Source organism: Diplotaxodon limnothrissa, linkage group LG16, assembly GCF_057381915.1.
Source record: "Diplotaxodon limnothrissa isolate DT_005_m linkage group LG16, D_limnothrissa_male_GT1.1, whole genome shotgun sequence".
Taxonomy (NCBI): Eukaryota; Metazoa; Chordata; class Actinopteri; order Cichliformes; family Cichlidae; genus Diplotaxodon; species Diplotaxodon limnothrissa.
The window spans coordinates 8,914,400-8,941,725 of NC_140611.1; the positions used below are offsets into that span (position 1 = coordinate 8,914,400).

Below are 27,326 nucleotides of genomic sequence, written 5' to 3' on the forward strand. Positions count from 1 at the left end.
AGATATTTCCAGAGGTATCAGCTAATGAATCAGCAACGCGGAACATACACTACCAGCATTGGCTACTCCTACACTTCCATTTAACCTTCTTCAGCAAAACTGTTTATAGCAGATTAGCAACCCAAAAGAAAGAACGAAAAACTCCGTGTAAGGTAAATAACAGACCAAAACCGAGGAGCCCAAACTGCAAAAGCCTGGTTGTGTTTAGATTTTAAGTGTAAGTTATCAGGTTCCTGTCCGAGGAGCTCAGGCAATGCACTGGGACGCACTGTTGGGTCTCCATCCAATAGGATGGAGAGGGAATGGAGGGTAGAGGAGGGAACAAACAATTTACCAGAACTTACCAAAAAACAAGTACAAGTGAGATTAACAAATGACACACACACTTAATTTTTATTCAACCAGTTTAGGATGACAGGGCACATGACAACATGGCCAATAACTTTAAAGCTGTTGAGACAACATCTGAATGTTCTGAATGTTCACTCTGTAGGTTAAGGCTACAACTGCTTTGCGATAAAAGACTATTACTGGTGAGTGGAAACTTTAGTTATGAAGTAGCAACATAGATGTGGTGCAGCAGTACCGGTAGATTTTTTTTCCTTTTCTATATGTGAACAAATCTCAAAAGTACACTTTCTTGACAAAAACTCTCTGAGCTTTATCTTACTACTTTAAATTATTCTTTTCACACTCATCTGGTAGCAGGACAGTGAACACGTACAAGTTAGAGCAAAGCAATACTGACAAGTGGAGCTGGAAGGAAGAAAACAAGGACATCGTCAGGGATCGTCATGGTTACTCTTCATTTTTTCAGTAAGGTACAGTACTCTAAACTATTCTGTGTACATGCACAGTATGTAGACATACCTGTATGATATTTTTAATTACTGAAGAAAGAAAAGCCTTTGAAAAACAAACGTTGGCTAGTACCCAACAAAGGTTTGTGGTCAGGGGTTTGTAACTTGATGATCTAGGTGTGACAACATAGCAATTCCTATAGGCAACCTGGAGCCAAGTCATGAAGGGCTTTAAATGTAACAGACAATCAATTCCAATTTACAGACACTCTAATGTATGATAGATGACTGTTCTGCAATGTACGACAAAATCACTGTGTAGTTCTCATCATCGAGTTACTCTGATTTCTACCTCTAATAAAGAAAGTTGTCTTTTTCCAAACTTCAATGGTGACTTGTAATGATATTCAAATGCTTTGAGTAATCTAACACTGATACGCCATTACAGCTCTCCTATCATGGTTAGTATTTATTAATATGTAAAAACATTACGGCATACTGCGAGCAAACAAAGCATTTTCTCTACTAATGGGGCGGAAAAGCAATTCAACCAGTATTAATATTTAAGACTAAACCTTTACTTGCATTGTTGCACTGTGATATCAGTGACTGGACCTCAACACATTTGACACAAGCTGTGATAAAATACTGCTGTCTCATCAGATCTCTGTTCCTCAAACTAGGAGAGGGTCCCGTTGGTGGAGAATAGAGCCCCATGGTGGAGCATGGACTACCAACAGAAAACATGGAGTGAAACTAAACTGAAGGACACTATTGTGCAGACATACATTTCAGAGCCTTTTTTATTTTTAATAATAGACTAAAACAAATTGTGTTGAGGGTATTACCTTTTAGCGTGCTTCAAAATGAAGCACAACAGACAAAGTTTGAGAACTTGAACTACTCATGTGATTGAGGAACTTTATGTAAGCAAATACTATGAAGACATGAGATAGGAAGGAGGACTTTTTTCCAGGATAAAACATCAGAAATATATGGAAGAGGATTAGAGCCACTGAAGAAAAAAGTGGGCATGTCTTTTTTTCTTCTTTTCCAGAATGCTGAGACAAAAGTCAGAATGCTGAGACATGCACACTCCCCTGTCCCTGAAATAGTTTGACAGAATCTTTGGCCTTAAATAAAAAAATAAAAAAAATAAAAATAGGCAGAACCTTTCCTCCATTTCTATTTCTCAAAGGCATGTCCACCTGCGTGTTTAGAGTTGCCTTCAGCTATGACCTCCAACACTTACTGCTAATAAGGTTCATCGCAGTAACATCCAGATAACGAAGCAGGGAAAAAGCTCTAATTATTCCAGCCTGGGAGCATTCGTCTATATTCCAAGATGGTTACCTCCAGTGCTAACATTGTGCTGTTGAAATAATCTATGCTGTGACTTATAATATAAATGTTTCTTGCTAATGAGCTCTGCTTTCCAGACGCTTGCTTCCATTGTCCTGACAGGAGATGATTCTGCGACTGGGGAATTTAGATTTTATGTTTTACTATGTTTCATTTATAGAAGACAAATGGCTTTAATGATCAACACTCTCCCCTCTGGATTAGTGTTCTGTTTTTCAGAACCTTTCTTCTGCCCTTATTATTTGCTCGCACATATCGTGTGGATATTGTTGCCTTCTCCTGAAGGGATGGATTGTCAAATGTCACCACTTAACCTCGTGCTGCAAAAGGCTGGTTACAAGAAAGCATCAAGCCTTACACAACCAAACATGATTGCCTCAAAGAAAACAAACAAACAAACAAAAAAACAACGCTTGTAGCTCAGCCCCAATACACAATACATGCTCTAAAGGAAGTAAAACTCAGATAACACAAAGCCTGTTTATATTGTGTAGATTCTCTTTCCCTGTAGCCTACTTGTTGTGTTAGATACAAATAATACACAGTGTTGTCTGAAGATGAGAAGTGCCCGTTGTTCAGCAAATCAATATGGAAATCCTTATGATTTTATTAAGACTTGTAGCTACCAATGAGGGAGAATCCTTCGAGGCGACTTTTAAATAATGCTGAATAAAGGAGCTGAGAGTTGAGGGGAAGGATTTAATAGTAAGAAAGAGACTGAGGTGGAAACAAAAATAATTGAAAAGAATGATAAGATCAAAATAGAAAGAGAGAATGAGGGCTAAGAGCAAGAGGAGGGGAAGACTTGGAGAGCCAGAGAGAGTGTGAAACAGAATGATGAAAGCTAAGCTGTGCCCTACCCCGGAGGCAACTGTGCTACAAACACACACACTTGCAGTATAGACCCGGTGTGCAGACAACATATGAGGCCATCTGCCAAACACTATCAGGGCTTCGAAAACACGACTGGGGGAGGACACCTGTGAGAAAGAAAGATTTGACACAAGAGATGGAGGAGAGGACACTCATGGGTTCAATTGCAGATTTTTCACATCTCCATCGGAAACCTTTTCTGTGTCTTTATGGGCCGATGCACCTGGATAGCGGCACCTTTTAGACAGCACTTAAAGAGGGCTGCTTTGGTCATTGATTTATCTGGGCTTTACAGCCGCAGTCCATAGCTCTGTAGGGAAACACACACAGGTGCTACCCTCCAATATCAGCCACAAATCTGTAATCGTTTGCTTTTGCTCTGCAGTCACATTTGAGCGACTGCTAAGCCAAGTCGCCAATCGCTTCTGTGCCCCTCAGACAGTACAGTGTATGCTGATGATCCAAAAATACTGCATTATTGACTGAACGTTTTCATGTTTAATCTATTGTCCACTTAAATTAGAGCTTCTGAATATAGAACCTGTATTAAAATGGGCAGAATTCCTAAACGCTTTGCACTGGACTTCAAGCCTGGATGTCTGCGCTTCAATCACATTTTAATTTTTTGATATCAAATCCATTGTCCAAATACTTACAGGCCTAAATGTAAGATACTGTAAAGCCTTTGTATGTTGAGCAATGTGTTAGCAACTCTTTAACAGTAACATCTCAGCACATAGACACTGTGACAACATGTTAACATCACTTAACAACTGGAACTCACATCTGTGCCCATCTCTCATCTACAGTACTATAGATTATACTATAGATATAGCAAAAGCTCAAAATTGTAGTCTTTAGCAGTAAGGTCCCAGTAAACACCATGTCATTTCCAAATTGCAGTGCTCATGGAAATTATAAAGATCCTTTATTTGCATTTTTAAAAAGTACCCTTTCTCGTCTATTAGATTTGGTTTTGATAATCAGGTATTCCTGTGCAATGAAGCACCAAATAATATTAACCTTCAGCTTTAGTCTGTCTTAAATCTTAAACATTTTTGTCAAGACCAGCAATTAACAAAACACAAATCCATAATACAGCGCCTGCTGATGAATTATAAGTGTGGCAACAGCTATGGAGAGCCAAAAACAACAAAAAACTGAAAATGAGCACGTTCCATCTAGGAAAGCTGTCGCCTGTCAATATAGAGCAGAGGGAGAGCACTGAAACCTATAAGTACATTTAAATACAGCAAATGATTTAGTTTACTTTTATAAGTGGACAGATAACCGGTGAATAGGTAAAAAATGGTGCAACTTAACTGGTTTGGTGTTTGTCCGTCAGATACACAACAAAGCACATTTTTTTGTAGAACATGCAAGCGGCCGTCATTATTGTCGTATTTGTCGGACTAAGGTGCTCGTAAATCTGGGCGTAATCTGGGTCCTAAACTCTGTATGCTTCAGGTCAAACAACACTGCAGCATCACTGAGAGTTAAATATGGAATCAGAACGATGCCACCTTGAAACGAAACCGAAAAAAAATATTGAAACCGAAAAAAAATATTGTAACTGAAATTCAGTTACAATATTTTGTAACTGAAATTCAGTTACAATATTTTTTTCGGTTTCAATGTTTTTTTTCGGTTTCGTTTCAAGGTGGCATCGTTCTGATTCCATAGTTAAAAACTGTCTAAATTCTTTCATCTTTAATAAAACGATCAGCATTGCTGCTTTATCAGGTGTAACTATGACGTTTAACATCCAGGCATCCACGAAAACAGAATTCATTACATTTAACGGAGTTAGAAGTTAGCAGGAAGTTAGCTCACTAGTTTCACTAGTTACCTAAGCATGATAAAGCATGTTCTGACTGAGAGATTTCTGAAAAAAATCAAACGTACAGCTCTGCTATCACTTCCAACATAAATGAAGACAGGAAGCTACACCACAGTGACGTTTGTAGGGTTACTGAAGTTGGGCTATCTGGTATATAATGATGTGCTACATGATCGCTAGCGACACAGCTATGTTAGCATAACATAAACTGTGAAGCTGGAGGATGAACGGTAACACTTTCCCCCTCGATAAAAGTTAACGTGAGGGTTCCTGATGGTTAGAGACAAATGCAATCGCATGGCAGGATGCTGTAAACGGACCAAACTTCAGTCAGGAGAACAACTGAGAAAATCCATCCACAATACGAGGTTAGTCATTAATATACTGCAACAACATGGGAATAGAGCAGCTGTGATAGAATACAGCATTAATGAATCAATGGTACAGAAGTGGAGGAAGAAAGAAGAATGAGTTGAATGAAGTTTGATTTATCTGAGTGTTTTGTTGCCTTATAATCCCGTGCACCTTATGGTCCAAAAAATACATATTTGACTTTTTTATTTGGCACACTGCAGTTTAATGTAGCAAAGCACCTCTTTTTAACTTCAGTGGATATTATACATGGTTATGCTCAGGATATGTCAGCCCATTTCTACTAGAGATGCCCTTTGGTTAAACTTTCAGCAAGGAATTTGCATTTGCACTGTTAAATGTTTATATAGCTTTAATGCACATAAAAATAAAAAAAAACAGCTGCTTGTTTTAAGTGAAAATAAATGGATGGGGTTTTTTTTGCGCTAGTAAAGTTGTGGAGTTGTATTTTGTCTCGCAGAAATTATATCGTTATCGCAAATTTTCAAATATATATCGTGATAAATATTTTTGGCCATATCGCCCTGCTCTAATATCTGTCATAACTTAGAAGTAGGTTTGCAGGAGACTGTCCACATGCTTAGCTGTAAAAGTAAGATGACAAGAGGCCAATGGCCCAGTGGCCATTGGCCTCTTGTGGGGGTCTCAGTGGGGGTCTCAGTGCTTGTAATATGCTTTCTATGTTTTGCAGAGGAATTTGGTGTAGCTTGGGTGAGGGGAGATGGACTTTTATGACCGACAAGAAGTCACACACCCACACTCACTCACATACACACACAGGTACGCACAAACACAGAATTTACAACACACTATGTGGGTTTTACGATGGGGTCGCTTCTATAAAACTGGTTGTAACAAACAAAGAAGTGAAGATCTGCAGAGGGACACCGGCCCTGTACATCTCCCCTTTAGAAGGTGCATGTGCAACTGAAGATGAATAAAGGTTTTGTGAAATGACTACTGAGTCCGGTGCAGTCTCTGGAGGCCTGAGGAATAAAAAAAAGAACCGGGGTAAAACTGCTTTACGTAACATTTTCAACAAATATATATTTAAACTACAAAATAAGAAACTTTTATTTTCTTACAAGTGGTTGCTTGAGTTTTGAGACCACCAGAAAACTTCTTACCCAGCAAACAATCCAAACTGATTATACAACCAGAAACAATCATTTGCAATCAGTGATCCTTCGCAGCCACGGACTGAGCGCAGATGTCAATTTGAAGCAAATCAAAATAACTTCAAAACTGATGCAGGAGAAACACTGTCAGAAAAAAAGTCAGGCGGTTGAAATAACGCCATGTAATCTGGGTGGTAACAGGCTGCTGACTGTCTACATACAAAATGAACAATGACAAGAAGATGGATGCTGAAACATCCCTTTGGACTTGAATTCATGGCAGCAAAATGCAGGCCAAATGGCTGCCTCTAGCCGGGATTTAAAAGAGGAAAAAAGAAAAAGCTCCAGCTTCGCAGCCGCAATTGTTTTGCAGAGTGTGATTAGACTTTCTCCTTGGAATCACAAGGCAATCAGGAAAAGGGTAGTGTACTGTGCCGTAGCCCATACAGCTGCTACTTTCTTGCTCATTTGGGAGTGTTCGGCATTCTCTCTGAATGGTAATTATGAAAGGAACAAAAAGGGGCCTTTACGGACAAAGGCGGGTTTGGAGTGAATGGGCCCTGCTCCCATACGCCATGAGTGTTTTGACTCCAAGTGCTGTTTCATGGGAGACGATACGAGGCAATTATGCAGGAGAACTTGCAGGGGGTGAGAAAGGAAGAGGAGCACGGAGAGGGAGATACGCTGGGCCTGGCATAGAGAGCGGGACCAGATAGCACCATCTGCATTCTGCACGTGCACTGTCCGTCTGGCTCGCTGTTGCTTTCAATAAAAGCTGGAGCTCATGCAGACAGGCAACAGAAAAAGTATTCAAATATACAGTACAGAGGAGGACTCACTGGGCCGCACATACACCACACACCAATCCTGCACTTTACTGCAAGACTGGGCTTCATGGGATTTAATGGCACTGATTTAACTATGTTAACCAAAGCTGCCACAGTGAAAGGATATAATATCATAAGTGGTATTATACTGTTGGTCCCATGCTGGCAAACGCATACAATGGCACCTGCGTTTCTCAACACACCAACAAATCTCCATTTCCTGCAAATAAAATCTTTAGCAAAAACGAAGATAAGATGTATTTGCTTAAAATGGTAATATGTGATTAAAAGTGCAAATGTTTTGCAGCGCTGCTGTCAAAGAACTGAAAACAAGCACTAACTGTATGTAACAGCTGAGTCTAATAAGCTATGAATATGAAAACGAGCTCTTTCTTCTTGCTGCATTAACATAACCATATCAAAGCAAAAGGGCTTGAAATTGTTTTCATCTGAATTTCTAGATCACTGATGTGCACTTTGATGTGATGTGCAAATTTTTTTTTCACCTTTCCTGCGTGGGAGGGCCATTTTTGTTTTTGCCCTCACTGGGGGGTTAACAAACAGAGATTGACTTCTTATTTAAAATGAATCAAATCAAGAAAAGCAAGAAGAGACTGATCACGTTACCTCTCTTATCTTGTCTCGTTTCTCTTTGACGTCGGGTTCTGGGGGCTCGCCGTCGCTCACGCCCACCACCTTAGGCATGGGTACCGGCGGCAACGGTTTGGGCCCTACGTCCTTCTTTTTCAGGTCCTCCATCACTTTGTTCTTCTCCGTCTGAATCTCGGCCTTGAGCTCCTCACGTGACTTTCGCAGCTTCTCCTTTGCCTCCTGCAGTGCTCGCTCGTGGTCTGCACGGATCTTATCCCGCAGGCTCTCCTCCTCTTCCCTACAGGAGGAAGGAATAAGATAAGCTTTACTTCTTTATGCTCTGCTTTGATTTCCATTAGACCTCACAAGTCGGTTGCTCATCCCCACAGTGAAATTAGAAGGGTTACTGTAACCATAGCTAACACGCACACAAAAAACATTTGGTGAAGAAAGGTGTACAGAGAGACTTGTGCTTGAAATTAATTAAAGATGGGCATTACAAACAAACTCTGACCCACTAGGAAGTTGATATTTCATTATTTTTGGAAAAAAACAGTAAATATTTTAGTTTTAACCTTTTTTACATTGATATTTAATAAACTATTGAATTTCTTTAGGTCAGCAGGTTGAGGATCACTGCAACAAACATCTGCAGGAAACCATTTTACTCAGATGATAATGAAAACACAAAAAAAAACATTTTCTCAGGAGAAACCTAACCCCAACCCCATTAATCTGCAGTTACATCAGCTCCAGGAAATGGGACAGGTGTGGAGGAACACAATGAGGAGACCAGCGATGGCAGAATGACAAACATCATCTGTGGTTCCACATGACGGTACAAACCCTAGGGGTGTTGACAAGGCTCTACCCCGCGAGGATGTGCTTCAGTAATGAAAAACAAACATAGTGGGGAGCTGAAGCAAAGGTGACAGGAGGCCGACGACACTTTGCTGCTCTTCTGTGGTCACTGAAGTAAGGAGAAACTGAAAGAATCTCTTTGAATCTCTCCCTGCCCTCATCCGGGTTTGCACAAATATAATTTCAGCCACATGTCAGCTGATACGCAGCAGAGATTAGCTCTTTCAGCTGCTGACAAATGAAGACAAAATGAATGACCAGTTCAGCTGGAAATAACTAACCACCATTACATTTATGAATACAAAAGTATATTTCTTACATTTGAAATAACAAATTTCATTACAGTAAATTCTAGCTTAAAAACAGCTTTTTCCCTTTATATGCTACATTATTTGATTTTTATTTTACCAAATTACATGCTACTTATCAAATATGAAAGAGATCTGACCCATCTTTAAATCAAAACTAAAAAAAATATATATCTGCACATAGGACACACTACAGACTCACTGCCTTGACACTTGTCTCTAATATTTTCATTACTCCTTGATGCACTGCTTTAGTTGTCAGTGTCCTAAATGCTTTTTAAAAAAACAAAAACAAAAAAAAAAACACAATAAATGAGGAATCTTCAAGCTTGCACTTCATCTGACTGCAAACACATGCGACTGTTTATTAATGACCTACAGTGTGATGCCTCAAAGGCATTTATTTCATTTATCTTTAATGTTTGCTTAAAGTAGTTCTTTTGTATGTATTTAAGTTAGAAAGAACAGTAAAAAGAGTTAAAAATGTTAAGAAGCTTTAATTTTGAAGGTGAACTTGCTAATAACCTCACTTCCTGGTGGGTTACCTGTATTGCTTCATTTCCTGTTTAATTGCTCTTCCTGGTTCTCTAAGAGGGAGAGTGACATGTGGTCTTGCTCTGAGGCTTATCCACAGCCATCCACTTGGGAACATTGTTCAGGCAACGCCGTAAGTGTATATATTTCACGAAGGTGTTAAAAATGCATAAATAGTGGTATTTGTGAAAAATTATATTTTATTTGTGATTCATGGAGGTTGATTTGTACATGTTAAAAAAGGCAGTTTTGATGATCATTACTGTTGCTAAAGCTAACACGAAGGTGTAAGGTCACATTTTGAGTTATTTCGTGATGCAATATTTATGTAAACGATCATTTTTTCTATTCTGTATTTCTTTTCAACTACAGTTTTCACCGCTTGTCAAATGAAGATTCTGAGTAAAAAGTCAACTCTACTCGGACTCGTGTATTCATTGACAGAGGTTTAGCTTGGTGTTTGATCGGAGTTGCTACACTCTGCAACAGAACACTACATACAGTGTAACAAACACAGGAAATGTGGGAGGAACTGATAACCTGCTGAGCTCCATGTGGACTCAGCTGCAAGTCTCCCCGGAGTTACAGTTCAACATCTCTAAGAAGATGAGAAAAACAACTCACTGGGTGGGTGTGTGTGTGTGTGCGTGCCCATGTGTGTGTTTCCCTATCATTGAAACATGCATATTAAAAAAATAAACCTTGAGCCTTCAACACTACACTATGTATTAGTTTAATTTCAAATAAAATCAATAATCCTGTAAAGTGCTGCAGCTATTCTACAATGACAACGTTACTTTACTTAAAAGCCTGGTGAACAGCGTTTAGCACAGAGGATGCCAAAGAATTTTCTTAAGTGTTTGTAGAATGATTTTTAGTGTTTTCTATATCAGCAGTTAGGCCATGAATACAAATAGGTCACGAACAAGAGAAAAATAAAAACCTAAATGTTCTATATGCGGTTTTGTTCTTGTAGACCTGCGTGTGCTCATTAATTTACTTATTTATTAACTTGTAATGTTTCAGCGTCCAGTTCTTAGCCTGTGTGGTTTCTTATTCGTTATCAATATCCGGTCATGACTTGGGTATTTTTCCCTCTGTTCAGGTTTTTTTCATGCACGTTTACATGCTGGCGTGTACATCCATTCTCAGCCTGAGACTAAAATTACTGCTAATCAGGAAAAGAACGAAATGGTTAGCAGAGTGAGGTGTGAGACAGCCTGCATTAGAGCAGATGTCTTTATGTACACCTGGTTGATAAAAGGTGATGATATAACGCGAGCTAACTTCACAAAGAGAGGAAGCCTGTCCAGACCCACAAGAGCAATATAAGGAAAGAGAATAATGTTTAGGTTTTGCTCCTGTATGAGAGCCGCCATACTGCATGAAGCCAGACTTCTGCTCCTTGTTTTGCATCCATACCAAAGATTTTAAAAGAACAGAAAAAAAGAAAAGAAAAAAACTACTGACAAGTGGTAGGGTTGCTTCATGGATGAGCTTAGGTTATTTCTAAGCATTAATCTCACACAGACACACAAATGTCACATTAGTCTGCTAAGGAGGCAAATGTCAGCAGTGCTAGCACCAGCAGCCTTTTTTCCTCCACCTGTGCAGAATGCAATGCCTAATGAGAAGTGCAGACAGTGGCTGACCGTTTTAACTGTTTTCAGCGTTAGGTTTCACTCCACTACAAAGGGATCCCCGTCGTCCCCGTTTCTGGGGCTAAGCTAAAGGACCAAAACAGCACAAACATGAACAAGAGCAGCGCATACACAGGTTGTTAAACTAGATGTTAAACAAATTTTTGACTCTGCTACCCGCTGCAAATAAACTGCTGCTTCAAAGACTGAGTGTCAAATATGGATGTGCACATACGAGTTGCATGCCTCACTGCACGCAAGAGAATAGACTGCCTACATCTATGGACACAAAACAAAATTGAGCCAAAGCTGAAAGATCAGATGGACATGAAATAAAGGCAGTAAAAAGCTGCCAAAAAACAGAACAAATGTATTAACCCTGTCATGGACTGCTGACCTGTCCAGGGAGTCTTAATTGGACAAACAGTTAAGAAAATAGGCAGGTGAAAAATTACATAGGAAAAAGAACAGGGCTATAAGACAAGGCTGGATAGGGGCTGTGTTTGATCACCGCCCATTTTTCCCGTTACACTACTTAACCTGTTTATGTTTGACTGGAAGTGCAACCTTTCCGAAGCTGCACAACAGACTGGTTAAACCCTGGCCAGTTCAGTATATCCCACTGTGTGGGTAGGAGGGGGAAAAGGTGCAAAAGATATGTAGAACAATAACAAGCAAACAAAGTGTGAAGGAAAGCATAAGAGTGTGTGACAGAAAAGAATATGTTTTATACTAATTATCCTTCAAACGGCACAGTGTGCATCCATTTTCTAAGTCTGTCATGATGCTGGATGTGTGGCCAGCAGAGACCAAAATAAACAGCTCCAAGTTATGCAACATCGCCCTGGAAACAACTCATAAATATTCATTATTGCAACTCAGCATGTCTTGACTTTAATTGATAGAAAACACATTTCGAAACAACATGGCATTTACTGTGAATGCAGGTGAATGTTCACATCGTTAGGGATGCTTCAAATGTGCTGCTTTTGCTTTGTAGGGATTTCATGTATGTATTGTTCTTGTACAGACTATAATCCTGCCTGTGTGTCACTATATTATCTGTGATTTGTGTGGGTGTATGCGTGCACATCTGCTTCCTCTATTTTGGGCTCTTTGATTAGGTCTCAGTGTTACAGAGCCTGCACTCTTGGATTTGGATTTTGAGTGCACGTACAGCCAAATGGATGACAGTATAGTCAATAGTACAAGGTTTTCCTGCACACAAAGAAAAGTTTGCCTCTCTCTCAGGATTGTGGTAGCATTTTTTATATGGGTTTTTTCAAGTGTTTGTATCAAATGGCCAGAAAATCTCCAAATAATAAGGAAAAGTGCTTCGGTGGCTCCTTTATTGCCTTCTTTAGCTGAAGATACAGTGTGCCATCCGTTATGAAAAGAGTCAAGATAATGCCATTCCTCAATTCACAGCAAAGCACTATCCGAACATTCATGAAAACCATCAACATAACTGACAAAGTAGTCGAGGACATGCAAATGCTACTTGCATTTTCCACTTCATGCAATATATTACACATCTACTACTACTGTAAACCCATTAAACACACAGGATAACTATGAAAATCATGCTAATAAGGAAATTGCCGCAGACTGTGTGGTCCTCACTGAGGTTTGAGAGGCATTTCAATTTGGTTTATAACAGATCTGATACCAGAAACAGGTGAAAACTTATTCAGTCCATACATATTGCTGAGAAAAGAGTTCAGTTCAGCCCTGTTTCATCACCAGTATCATCGAGGAGCAGATGTAGATCTCAGCTCTAAACACTCAAAATGAGAACAGACCTAATATGTTCCTCCTTTAAAATTCCAACTTTTGCAATGAGATGTTTTTTTTTTTAAACGAGTTGTTCTGTTCTGCATAAAACAAGGTCAAATAAAGCTAAGGTGAAGTAAGTTTCACATTTTGTACTCCGTCTTCTAGACATTGTAGTTTCAACAAGCTTAAGCGTGGCGTTAAGGAGTTTTCTCCAAGTACAGTTGGATTCTCTGTGAATCAGATTTGTCATTTCCTAAGTCCTCATAATTTTTCCTTTTCCTTGATCTCATGATGTTTTCCATCAAAGTCAAAGAAAAGTTTTTACGGTAAAGAATCATTTTGGGACTTCTCAAACGTACCAACTGCACGCAATTTGAGGGAGGAAAATCTTGTACGTAAGACTGTTGAGATGTATTTGTCCAATAAGACAAAAATAAGACTATAAGACAAAAGACAAAAATAAATGTGTTCATTAGCATGTTCTACGACCACGCATATGTAAAATTGCATAGCATTACGATTTCAGTGCAGCATGATCAGTCTCTGACTACTCCAACCACAGCACTACATGCTAACTCATGTTATCGACATAGTTAGCCCAGAAAAAATACCTACACATACCTACTTCTTTACTATAACTAGTAGGTAAGAAATTACCTCACAGAAGAATCTGTTGTGAACTTCAGATGTACACATGGATCAGAGGCCGAGGGCTCAGTGTGAACCTGGGGCAGGACAACCATCATCTTTGCCATTACCCATACAGTTTCTATTTAGCATTCTTTGATGAGACATCTCCCTCCTATAAGTCTCTGTTTAAACTGGCACCACATCTGTTGAAGTAAGATTCTGCTCCATGCGTTTGCAAACACAGAAAGTCAGAATGCTGTCCCCTGAGGCACAAACACCAAAAATTACAGACCAGTGCACACCACCACTTCTGCTGAATTCCTCCAACACAGACATAAGCCTCCTGCAAACTCTTTTCCTTCCCTGTGCATACCCCTCCTTCTCCTCCAAATTTCCTCTCACGCCACTCTTTCCTCTTCCTGAGCCATTATCAAGACTCACTCTAGCATCACCGGTGAATCCCTTTGAGTCTCATATAATGTCAAACATGCAATTAAGATCAAATCAACAACTGCCTGACTCAATAACCTCAATTACCTTGAGAAAGACAAGCACGGACTGAAGATACTGTGTACCCAAGTGACTGTGCTGTGCCTCGCCTATAGTTTTACTCATCTGCTCATGTTTCTCACCCCAACGCCTTAAAATATGAATGAATGAAGGCAGGCCCCACCTCCCTGATCAGTTGTTGCGCTCATGTCAGCCTAATCACTTCCATATATCATCAACCTTCCTTGCTGTCACTGAAAGTTAATCTTCAGTGGCTTCATGAAATCTGCTGCTCAGCATCCTTTTCCATGGCAACTGAAGAGAAGCAGCAGTTGTCCAACTGCCTGGTGGGGTATCTAGGACAAGTTTTTTATTTTATTTTCTTTTTAAACTGAGGAAAGACAAGGTTCTGGGGAAAGCAGTACAGGCTACAAGCCATGTTTCCATAGTAACACACACACACACCACAGACAGCAAGTCAACACTTAATTACTTAATTGACTCATTTATTCATGGGACTAAGACTGCTGGGCTATTAGTGACTGCACAGTGTCTGTGCAGCTGCAGGGGGAGAAATAAATATGAAGACTGCTTTTAAAAGGACAATTAAGAGTTGCAGGGGTTTATAATCAGTGTTGGGTAAGTTACTTTAAAATAGTAACTTAGTTACATTACTAGTTACTTCTCTCAAAAGTAACTCAGTTACTTCAAGTTACTCGTTACTTTCAAAGTAACTAGTTACTAGGGAAAGTAACTTTGGTTTTACTCAGAATTCTCTTGTTAATGTGTTTCTTCCATAACTTTGCCAGTCTTCTAGCTTGCTTACTTGCCACAAGTGCACTGTGCCACCTACCAATAGAAAGGATATGATAACGTGCATATTTCCACGAGTGAAATCCCACGCCTGGACCGTCATTGACTGCTGCCATGATTCTAGCCTACGTCACAGCGTCATGTGCGCCTTTTACATCCAACACAAAAACTGCAGTCGTGGTGCTTTCGATTGTACTCAGAACTCAGAAATTCTGCCTTCTGAATAGGAAGATGTAGGTAACACCAGACTGCAGATGAGCTGCATACAGGGCTGGACTGGGACAGAAAATTGGCCCGGGCATTTTGACTAGAAACTGGCCCACCATTATAGGAAAAATCATAAAGCCTTTGAATGAAAACAAACACTGTTGTGACAGTGATGAACACTGTTTTGATCATATATATGCATCAATCTATCAATCGTTTGTTGTAAGATTCAGATAATTATTTTTTAAAAGCTAGACATTTTAAATGAGAATAAGAAAGAAAAGTATTTCTTTGTGCCCCCCTTTCCCTGTTAATGCCCTACATGCCCCTTTGGCCACACTTTGCTAGACCCGCCCCTGCACAGTTACCAGCTGTCAGCTACCTAAAAAAGGATCCTGGGGTTATTTGTCTCTCAGAAACAGTTCATAACTTCCCTTCAACTCATTCATGTCACCTAAAAGGTAAACCTGTTTCTCCATCACCTGTTCAGCTCTGATGATCCAGTAAGGACATCTCCTGGTTTCATCTTCATGTTTCCCTCTCACCAGATAACCAAACCATATCATGACCAGCAGCTTTTTTTTACAGCTGTGGCTCCAGCAAACATCAGCTGATACTAGAAATTAATATTAAATAAATTCTAACAACAGCTGATCAAGCTTAAACGTGCTGCTGTTGTTTAGCGCGACATCCGCTGGTTTCCTCTTTCGGCGCAAAGTGGGCGATAAACAAACAAGAGAGCCGATCAGCTGATCATTGATCAGTTTCATGATTGAAGTAGAAACGGGAGAGGGAGGGGGAGAGAATGAGAGAAGAAGAGGCAGCTGTGCAGCAAAGACACAGAATAACTCCAGCTTTGTGCCTTTTCCATTGTAGCTGAATTACGGGACAAACTGTTCCTTTTCACCTCAATAAGAAACGCGTAATATTTTCTCTGAATACCAGACGGGACGGTTGGCAACTCTAATAACTTATGAACAAAATAAGGTTCAACATCATTAACTTCATAGCACCACCCAGCTGTGTAGAAACTCCATCATGCTAGCTAGCACGCAGTACAGAAAAAGTCAGAATAACGAAAATAAACTCCACCTAAGCTTGGTTTATATCTGACCCAGAGAGACTGCAGGTCATAACTTCTTACCTGAAGTTCACTTGGACCGGCGGCCGCCTCGGGTCTCTTTTCCTTCTGCGTCCCTTTTCCTTCATCCACCTGCTGCCTCCACCACTTGCTAATGTTACTGAATCTGTGGAAACTCCGCGATGCCACCACACGAAGTAACGAGTAACGACCCTATCTAAATCCCAGTAACGAGTAACGCGTTCCTGATTTTGGCATAATAACTAGTTACCGTGCTCGTTACCACAATAATAATGTAGTTACCGTAACGCGTTACTTAATAACGCGTTAGTCCCAACACTGTTTATAATCAAGTCAGATTTTACCTTATCAGAGCAATAGATTATGTATTGATACGTCTGGGCAATAAAACAATAAAAATAATTATAATGAAATCTCTTTTCCTGATTAGGAAAACCAAAAAACAATACTTTTTATCATCTGAAGTTATGCCACCTTTGTAAAATGCAAAGCACACACACAACACTAGACTTTACAGTCCCAGATACTTTTCCCTCTCACACCTAGCCGTGTATATTGATAATGTGAATTAGTTAAATCACATGTATTCAAGTAATTCCCCCCCCAAAAAAGCAGCAACTGCAAAATATGCAAACAGTATGTGTGCCACTTGCTGAAAAACAAGAACGCTACAAGCAAAACTGAAATCCTCTTAGCTGGCTACAGTGACAGAGATTAATTTAATGGTGTTGAATGAATCTCTGTCACTGGAGCCAGAGAGTGACATTGTGAAGGAGGTCAAACTGTCTATGAGAAGACAGTTTGACCTCTTTCACCGAGCGTGACCTGCTCTATGTCAGCTCGTGTTCATCCTACAGTTCATCCCTTTCATGTGAGACTGCAGCACAGATAACTCTTCAGTAATCACTGTGCAGAAACTGAAGGCTCCACCTTTAGTGCCACACACATCACTGATAAAAAATATTGCACTGCCTTAGATATCAAATAAAGCACACAGGAAGTTCAACTGCCTGGAAAGCCTAGTTCTGTATTGCTAGAGAAAAAACAACTAAAGAAAGCACTGAGTGTGCACAACTGCACTATCACACAACTCCACTAACAATACATGATTCCACTTAGGTAAACTATGTCAGATTTCCATAGACCATATAGTAAAGTCAGGGAGCCCTGTGTTAATCAGAGAATCAAATGAGTCTTTTTTATTACAATAAAAAAGTTAAATGAGACTGTACAGTAATGTGCAAAGTATTGTGAGTTTTTAGAATTTTAACATTCTTGAAATTCAACATTTGGTACGATCACCTTTATTCCTTGTTGTGAAACCTTGCCTGATTTCTTTTAGACAAGGTCTTTGTGTAGGTTCTCAGTCATCCAGGTCATGGTAGACTAAGGAGCTTGGGAAAGGAGGCCACAGAACATCTTTATTTTTTTTTAAAGATGTTTCACCTCTCATCCTTAGTCTCTAATTGTTAAGTTCTGAAACCAAATGGTGGAGAGTTTAAGCTATTTAAACTAGTGCTGTCAGCGTTAATCTCGTTAAAATTACGTTAATCTCGTTAAAGTGACATTAACGCCATAACCGCATTAACACAGCAAATCTCCGTTAGCGAGTTAACTCATTAGAGCGGGTAGCTTGTTAACGCGTTAGCGCCGTGCAGCCCCACGCACGGGGCGATCCGCACTACCTTGCTAATGGAGATTTGCCGCGTTAATGCGGTTATGGCGTTAATGTCACTTTAACAAGATTAACGCTGACAGCACTAATTTAAACCCAAGTGAGCGTTGACCCACTATTAACCATGTGCCACATCATATAAGCCATAGTAAGGAAAAGCGGTATGTGTCATTACCAACACAGGTTTAGGGTGAAACCAGTGTGAGACCTTGTCTCCGTATCATGTGACTTATAGAGGTCACCTGACAATGAGTAATGAGTTCTCACTCACATTTTGCCAGACCAAACACAGAGCTAATCACGTTTTCATAGTCCCTTGTAAATAAGACAGCATGAAAAGAAGAGAATATGACGTGCCATCTATCCATCCATCGCTCCTCTTCCACTTATCAAATTCAGGATAGCAGAGGGGCTGGAGCCTATTTCAGCTGCCATAGGGTGAGAGGTGGAGTACATCCTGGACAGGTCGCCAGTCTGTTACAATGAAAGCAGGGAAGTGACATTTTCTACAGATAGGGTATACTGTCGTTCTGGAATAGACCACACCCATCAGGATAGAAATATTTCAAATCATAAAAAGTAATCACTCAGAACAACTTTATTTTGATTTGTAGGGACCCATGCCTCTAAAGGGTCACGCTGAGCCAAACCAATGGTTCTGTTTTTTCCTTTTAATTGTCACCCATCGCTATAAGCATAAAAGAAATACTTCTGAAATAGTCTTTATAAAGTCAATAAGTGACCATTCCTCCTGGCCTTTTTGCAAAGAAGTTAACCTAGTTTACCAAAAGTATTTTCATGCATCTACAGTTAATACAGTCCTGTCAAAATGTTGGCCTTACTAAGATACATGCACTAATGTGCTCCCAGAGGATCACAAAGACACCAGAGCCGAGGCCTCTGATGAATAATTCAATCTAACAAGCCCCCCTTCTGTTCACATAGGTGTTAGCTACCTGACAACCCAAGGAAAATCTAAATCAACTGCTGGCTGCTAGAGATCAGAGATTCCACAATAGTAGCTAAGCTAGTCACTCATCTGCATCAGTCTCCTGTGTGCACAGAGAATGGTGTCAGTGCCATCTGCACATATTAAGAGTCATATCTATTCATCAAAGGAGAGAAGATGAATAGGAAGCAGTTTTGGGGAGGGATGTTTTTAAAAATGTTGAGATGCCCTGGTAGCTAGAGGTGCACACATATCTACAGACAGAAAGTTTCAAAAGAAGAAATTATATGATATTTCACTTCAACCAACTTTCAGGTAAGTCAAACAAATAACCTCTAGTTTCCCTTTTGTATTAACCCAACAAATATCTGCTCTGGGTGTATAGGAGTAGACCTAAATCCTTTTTTGCCATTCACCAAGGAGCTCACTTAAAAGCAGAAAAAGTCTTAAAGCGATACACCGACTCAGAACACATATCTTATAATATGCAGTCATTTCACATGATATGCACCCTGAATAGAAAAGTGCATCCAATTAGCAGCACTAAGACAAGTCCGGACCGAAGGAATTTCAAATAGTTACTTCAGCTTCCTTAACCCTGCATTTTTATAACTCTGCAAGTAGTTTTCCAAGCTTTACTCCATCCAAGGGAAAGGCTTGACTGAATCCCTGCCACTGAACACATCCTACACGGGACAAACAGTAACAGTGGGCTTAGATCAAAGTTAACACTTTGTGTGGGCAATTCAAGTCAAGAATCTCTTCATTTCTCCAGTAAAGCATTTGTCCATCTTGAACGCAAGAGTATAGAGAACACACTTCTTTTCAAGTATTACTACACCAGAGTCCTCATGGGAACAGTGCCTGTGAGCTTCAAATGACACTTCTACCTGAGAGACAGCTGTTGGGAGCTTGTGGTACGGCAGCTGAATTTTTGTTTCTCCCCAGTTTTCCTTCAACATAAACATACATACACACTTTACTTGTCCTGGTTTTTCCCATGACCCACTTGGCTCAAATGGAGGCTGTATATGTAACTGCTATCCTAAGCTTAACTGTGGGTTTGTAATAGCATCCTCTCCCTCTCTTACTCTTCAAATTCTCTCTCTGCCCTAACAACCATATCACAATAGCTACAATCTCTCAGCTGCAAACATGTGAGCACACACACACGCACACAGCCTTTATTTCCTTAAATATATTCATATTCTCTTTCTGCTGCTCTTGCTCATATCAGCCATCTTTGACTATCCTAGCCTTTTTTCCATCCTCCTCATTTTCCTCCCCCGTGTCAAGTGTTGTATCAATTAGTGTTCAGTTACGTTCGTGCTATGGCATTTATCTGCCTGAATGCATGTTCTTATTCTCCTTTCTCTCGTCGTCTTATTTCTGCATAACTCCCTCCCTCCCATAAATGTCTGCGCAGTTATGATGTATTCTTGATAGTAACTGCATCAGGTGAACACCTGGGCGCTCTAGCTCTACCTTTGATGACCTGCATCGTGTCTGTCTGACTCATATCGCTATATGAAACACAGGTCCCCGTCTCCACCTCAGCTGCACAGGAAGCAAACACTACAAATGGTTGCATGAGCCCTGTGAGACACGGACTTCTTTGGTGTGAAAAAGTGTGATGATGCAAGTGATGCAAAGTTCAATCACCAAGCCTTTGAAAACATGGACTCTTATTTTTCCTGTAAAAACGAATGCACAACAGATAAATGGTGTTGCATTACTGTCATTCTGTTTACAGTGCACTAAAAGGTAGAGATGATAATAAAATGAAATCAGGACAATCTGAAAGTAGCATTACAGTAAGAGAAAATGGGAGCCAAATTAATTTTATTATTGGTCTGCTATGGAACAGCTACAGCCTCTATTTTTCCCTTGGTCTTCTTCGTGCTGTAAAAATACACGCTGCACAAACAAAAAGATGTTTCTAATTTACATGCAACTTCAAACCCTTATAAGACTCTGTGCTAGTTTAAAAAAAAAAATAGAAGTTAAAAATAAAAAAGGAGGGGTCTAAGCTCCCTTATTGCTCCTGGTTCTGTCCAAATTTAGGACAATATCAAGGTTTTCCAGCAAATCTGCACTGACTCAGAAATCACCTTTAGAGCAGAGATTACATTCCCCATCCCGAGGCAGATCATAAATCCGGGAGCTCTGTTACAGGGCACAGCACATTATTATCAAGCTGGTACGGCTTTGATACAGCAAGCTGAGTTTTGCAGGTTTTTTTTGGGGGGGGGGGGGGAAAGGACCTAAAATCACATTTTAATTCAGAACGGTCTTTTTGAAATTCAAGCCTTTGGAAACCTGAGTGCCAAATCTTAATTTGGCATAAAGTGATCCCACTTTGATCGCATTGCTGAAACTGACAAGGATTGTGGAACAGGGCTGCCACTCCAGTGTTTGGCAAGAATTGGACTTGGTGTGAAGCTTTGTAGTAAACATGGCCACAACTACAAGGACTCATTCTCCCTCTTTACGTACTTTTGTATTTTGGGTTTTTTTTCCCCCTCCTCTCTCTTTACTAACCTGCTGTGCTGCACTCATGAAAAACAATTCAAACAAGTGTCTTTCTTTTGTCTTTCAAGAGGGCTTGTCACCACTGCCACACTCCAAAGTGACAATAAATGTGAGACAGAGTTAGGCACACTCCACTGGCATTCCTTGGCAACAAAGACAACACTTCATCTAACTTTTTCTTATTTTAATTACCTATTTTCAGCACTACTTTAACATTTTGTCCCCCTTTCATTCCAAAGTACTTCCTCCATTCACTTACAAGTTACCATGCAACTACAGCAACCAGCACACCAATGCATCTCAACAGCTGTATTACTTCTTGGGTCTGTTCCCCATCAGTGGATATCAATTCAAGTTTGTTCTTAAATTATATTATTCATGCTACACATCAATAACAATGTGTAAAAGTCATCACTTTAGACAAATACCAAGCTGCTATCCATGCAGATTGGTATTTATAGTAGAGGTACCTCATCCTGAAAAGTAATTTTACCCAGAGTAGTGATTCATAACAGCTTGCTTTCTCCCGTTACGCCTTTCAACATCCGCAATAACTTTCAGAAATCTGAAAAGGTCTCCCTCGGTTGCATTGCCTCCGAGCGATCACAGAGTGGCTTCAAAGAGTAAATGATACTGCAAGAAGACATTTCTACATCTCTTTCACACACACACGGTGAAATTATAAGTCAGGAGTTCACATTACAGTTTGCTGCGTCACAGCAGTGAAAACCCACACTGTTAACATACTCTTTAACAAAGAAAAACTCAAGCTGTTTTTTGAACTGTTACAGGAGGAAAAATAAATAATAAATTACTAAACTCCTAATTTCTTTTCAGGAAGGTATGCATGCATGATTGATGAGTGTTTGCGATCTTCTGCTGAGTCTCGGGAAATGACAGTGCAAAAACGATGACTTCTGTATAGATTAGGGATAAACTAGAAATGCCTCCCTGCAGTTGCATACTCCTGCCCATTAGTCAAGTTGTAGCTTATATTATGGTCTGTCTAGACTCATAATATACAGTAAGCAATCAAGACTTTATCTTGTGGGTACACAATATTATTTCGGGGGGGGATTCACAACAGACTGACAACCAGAAACAAACACCAACCTCAAACAGCTACTAACTATAGCTTTCCCAACGACTTGGATTCTATCTGTGTTTGGGAAAAGGAAGTATACTAGTGTGTGTTCACAACAGGAGGATTTCTTTAATGAATTATTAAAAAGCCTCAAAGTTACGTCAGCACCCACCCACCCCATTATCGCTTGCGTCATCACTACAGGTATAAAATTTCACTGACACTCTGTGGTATCGTATCGTTACACTGCTGCTACTCTCTTCCTATGTGGGTGCTCCTTAAGACTGGCTATCCTGCTCCTCCCAACAGTTCTCCAGAGAGGAATGAGGACTACCGTCAGCAGTTTAAGTCCAAAATGGGGGACTATGTGAGAGTGTGAAGAGACACTGAGAAAGCGGCTGAATGGACAGCTACAACAGCAACTTGGCCAAAAGGAAAATTAACTGGCAGGAAAATTAACATGAGATGGGCAGGGCTAGTTATTAGCACTGATTGAACTTTTATAATAAAGGTGACAAGAAACATTCACAATCAAATTAACAGACACCGCTCTTCTCCTTCTCTCTCTTTTTTTAAAGGCTAAAATAAGTCCACAAATGTACTTGATGGGCCATTCTTGTACTCATGAGGCCCAACCATGTGACGTCTATATGTCAGATTAGAACTTATCTGCACAGGTTTAAGTTATATCACTACAACATAATGTCCACAACATTAAAATGGCCACTCCAGCTTTAGCCCAGATGCCTGGAAATTTTAGGCTTTTGTACCACGTTTACTGGAGGAAGGCAGAACTTTTCATGTCACAGCAACAGATAACCTAGAAGCTATCTGATTCGTCACTGCAAACTCTCCTTTAATTCAAAAAGAAAGACGGCACCTGTAGCAGAGTTCCCCTGTTAGGACATAAATGTAGGTCCACTGGCCACAAACATATCAGCGCAGCTAAGAAGTTGGGGAACGAAAAGTGTGTCTGCATTATTAAGATGCTATTGGAACCAGTGATAAATACTGCATTAAAGATCTTGCTGATCAAAGTCAAAGACATGTTTTTAATAGAAGCTGTACCTTTGGGATGGCTTTCAAGCACTGGAAAATAACACAACGTCTGACTGCCACTATATATATATACATATAACTTTTTATTGATGTTGTTTTGTTTTGTTTTTTTAAGGGGGCGGGGGTGAGAAGACTTGTAAATCATTATAATACATCATTAAAAGACACACGAATAATGTAATTTAAGAACAAACTTGAATTGATATCCATTGATGGGGAACTGACCCAAGAAGTAGAGGTGGGAATCACCATACATCCCACGATACGATATTATCACAATACTTAACGCATGATACGATATTATTGCAATTTTTTAAAATATTTTGCGATATTCAGATTCTGTACATAAAGGTAAACTTTATCAATATTCATTTTATCTAATGTCAAAGTCTCACACTCAGTCTTTCTCTCGTTTCAGTCAGTTTTATTGTTGACAAACTGAACGGTTTGTATTACAGTCTAGTCCAACTTAACTGAATGCAACCATCTGGTACAATTATAGCTATTCTGAACTATGCAATTTATGAAAACTATGCAGCCCCTTCAGCAACTGAAGAATTTGAAAGTAAATGAAAACAAAATATAATTTTACATTAAATAAAAAAGTTTTAAACTTAATTAAAATAAAACATGTCTTAAATTAAAATAAGTTAACTGTCATGTTTATTGCTGCCCAAAAAAAAGTTAAACACATTTTGACAGTGAAGGAATGTCAGGATTCTTGCTCAGAAAAAGGAGCTGATCAACATGCTCTGAAGTCAGAGCCCACAAAAACTTTTTTGTAACAAAATATCGATTTCTGCTGTCCCTGTATCGATACATTATTAGCAAACAAAATATCACGATACTACACAGTATCGATTTTTCCCCCACCCCTACCAAGAAGTAATGCAGCTCTTGAATTATTTTGAGCAATTAACACTGATCACATCAAAGAAATATCTGGAAAGACCTCCAACATGCACAAACATTTGACCACACATCATGCAATCAATTAGCAGTAAGTAATGTCTTTGATTCCCTCACTCAGCGATGACTCTCAAAGCGGAGCCAGTGAGAATCGATACCAAATCGAACTGATAAGTGATATTGATAATTTAATCCAAATAGATTCTTATCAATTCCCACCCCTAGTAATCACTGCCCCACTGTGATGCTGAGCTGCAATTAATAACAGCAATAATCGCCAGTCTGTCTTTAGGCATCAACCCCCCCCCATTTTCTCCATTTTTTTAAAAACACATTCAAAACTCAAAACCAAAAGCTTATAATTAAATTTATAATTTTTACCTAACCAGCTCCAGAAGTACACTCACACACAGATCTGTACTTGCCATACGGAGATTTTCTAAGAGGACACCTAATCCACCCTTTGTAAAGCAGCCCGTTTCTTAACGTGGGGAGCCATGCAGTTACACTGGATGCACACACTTATCAAAGATGATGGCTTGCTGCTAATTTCCAGTGATTTCCCAGATTCAGTCTGGGAGTTATTCCAGGAAAAATCTAGAACAGAGCCATCAACAGTTGAACTGCCTGTTAGTGATCAAATGTCGTTGTTATCATGTTGACTTTGTGCAGCATCGGCTACATGAGAGCCACCAAGAAATGTAGAAACTGGTCGAGAAAAAAAACCAGAAGAAAAAAAAAATCTAGCCCATACACTATCTGTATCACTTAAAGAAATGTTGAAAATGGGACGATCGTGGCTCAAAGAGTTGGCAGTTCGTCTTGTAACCGGAAGGTTGCTGGTTCGAGCCCCGACTCGGACAGTCTTGGTCGTTGTGTCCTTGGGCAAGACACTTCACCTACCGCCTACTGGTGATGGCCAGAGGGGCCGATGCCGCGATATGGCAGCCTCGCTTCTGTCAGTCTGCCCCAGGGCAGCTGTGGCTACAACTGTAGCTGCCTCCACCAGTGAGTGAATGAATAGTGGAATTGTACAGCGCTTTGAGGTTCTCGAAAAGCGCTATATAAATGCAATCCATTGAAAATGCCACTAACAGAGGTGGTGAAGAGAGAATTGTCATTTGTGAGTCAACTAGACTGTATCAGTCAGACTATAAATCAATTTTACCTGGTGTGTGATTCAGAGACACACACACACACGTAAAGGCTAATGCCATGCTGTTATTACAGAATAATCATATAAACATCCATGTGGGGTGTATAACAGTCTACCGTTAGCTAAGAGACATTCAGCCCCAACTTAAAACACACTTCTTACTTCTCCTGAATTCCTCTGTTTTGATTTATTAAAAGGTGCATTTTTTTAATTGCTTTCCTTTTAGCTCTGAACAACAGAAGCCACTATTAAATAGCTTCACCCCTGTTAAATCCACTAAACAGTACGGATGGTTTCACGAGCTTCTGTGATAGGTGGGCCTGCAAATACAAACAAGCACGCCTTGATTATCACCAGGCATAAACACACGCACACATACACACAAACACAAGAAAAATTAATAAATAAAACTACAGAGATTTACTTTGCAGCTGACAGGGAAATTAAGCATGAAGACACAGGAATGATATCACACTAAATGTGATAAATAAAGGTGCTCCTATGTTGGCTTGGACCTTAAATATGATCTGCTGCGCTGCTATGTTGATTTATGGCCCTATCATAGTGCAAAAGCAAAGTTACGGCCCTGCAACACTAACAATAACTGGCAATGTAATAAGTAGCAAAACCAAGGTACTAGTGGTCACATGACTAAAATCCATTGGAGGGATGCAGTACAAAAAGGTTGTACCTGTAGATTTTCTGCTACTTACAGGTGTGTCTGAATCATAAACTCACTTGTCTCATAACACTGTTCACAATTAAACTACTTGTGTTGTACTTGTATTGTTGTACTATTTCATTTGAAGAATTGAAACAGAAACTGATGCATAACACTAGGGCTGCTCAATTAATCGAATTTTAATCACGATTACGATCTGGGCTTTCAACGATCATTTAAAATGACTGAGCCGATTATTAGCCTCTCCCTCGTGCTTTACTCTCGCGCTGCTCCGTGTGGCAAATCCAGCGCACCTCTCTGCATTTCGAACAAGTGTCACAACAATTAAGAGCAGCGGTCCCCAATCTTTTTTGCGCCACGGACCGGTTTATGCCCGACAATATTTTCATGGACCGGCCTTTAAGGTGTCGCGGATAAATACAACAAAATAAAACTAGTACCTAGGGATGGGTATCGTTTAGGTTTTATCCGATACTTCTCATGTTTAGCCGTTTCCCTCTTTTTCTTTGGTCATTTTAGCCTTTTTGGCCAGGGTGAAGGGAGTATCTGCCATCAAACAAGAAGACAGCCGCATGTACCTATGATGATGTTTGCTAGTTCACCTTACATGCATTAATGTAATAACGTGGTTAGCCTACTCAACGTAAATTACACACGAACAACATTAAGCTACTCACGCAGAGAAGAACGACTGCTGCTGCATCATCATCCTCATCATTTCTGCTACACTGGCAGGGCTAGGGGCCAGGACTCTCCTCTTCGTGTTTTTGGGGATGTTGCTAACTCTGGGTCCGATAACAGACACCACACCTGCAGTAGATGTGCTCGGTGTGAGGTCTCGCAGCAAGCTATCAAATACGGCGCATTTCTCGGCTTTTAAAAAAAAAAAACCGCTATGCGTCGCCAGGTGTTTCATCGGATTCGAGGTGTTACCTCCTTTGACAGTATCACAGTATCAGCTTAAAGCACTTGTTGCAGGCTGCTGAGTTTGCATCTTTTGCTGTGAAGTACAGCCAGACTTTTGACCGCTTCGCCTTGGGCATTTTTAATCTGTAGCTCTGCTCTAAAAGAACGTACGTACCTGGCCCCGCCTACTATCCTCGGAAACGTAAAATGATTGGCTAGAAGTGTATCACA

General features: G+C 40.0%; 1 protein-coding gene across 2 annotated transcripts in view; it reads right to left on the reverse strand.

Moving 5' to 3' along the window:
• Nucleotides 1-27,326, reverse strand: part of man1a2 (mannosidase, alpha, class 1A, member 2) — a 153,618-nt gene that overhangs the window by 114,399 nt on the left and 11,893 nt on the right. For both annotated transcript variants that reach the window (XM_085375241.1, XM_085375242.1), the window contains exon 3: nt 7,820-8,081. In XM_085375241.1, the coding sequence (XP_085231367.1) occupies nt 7,820-8,081 (262 nt within the window). The remainder of the gene's footprint in view (nt 1-7,819; nt 8,082-27,326) is intronic.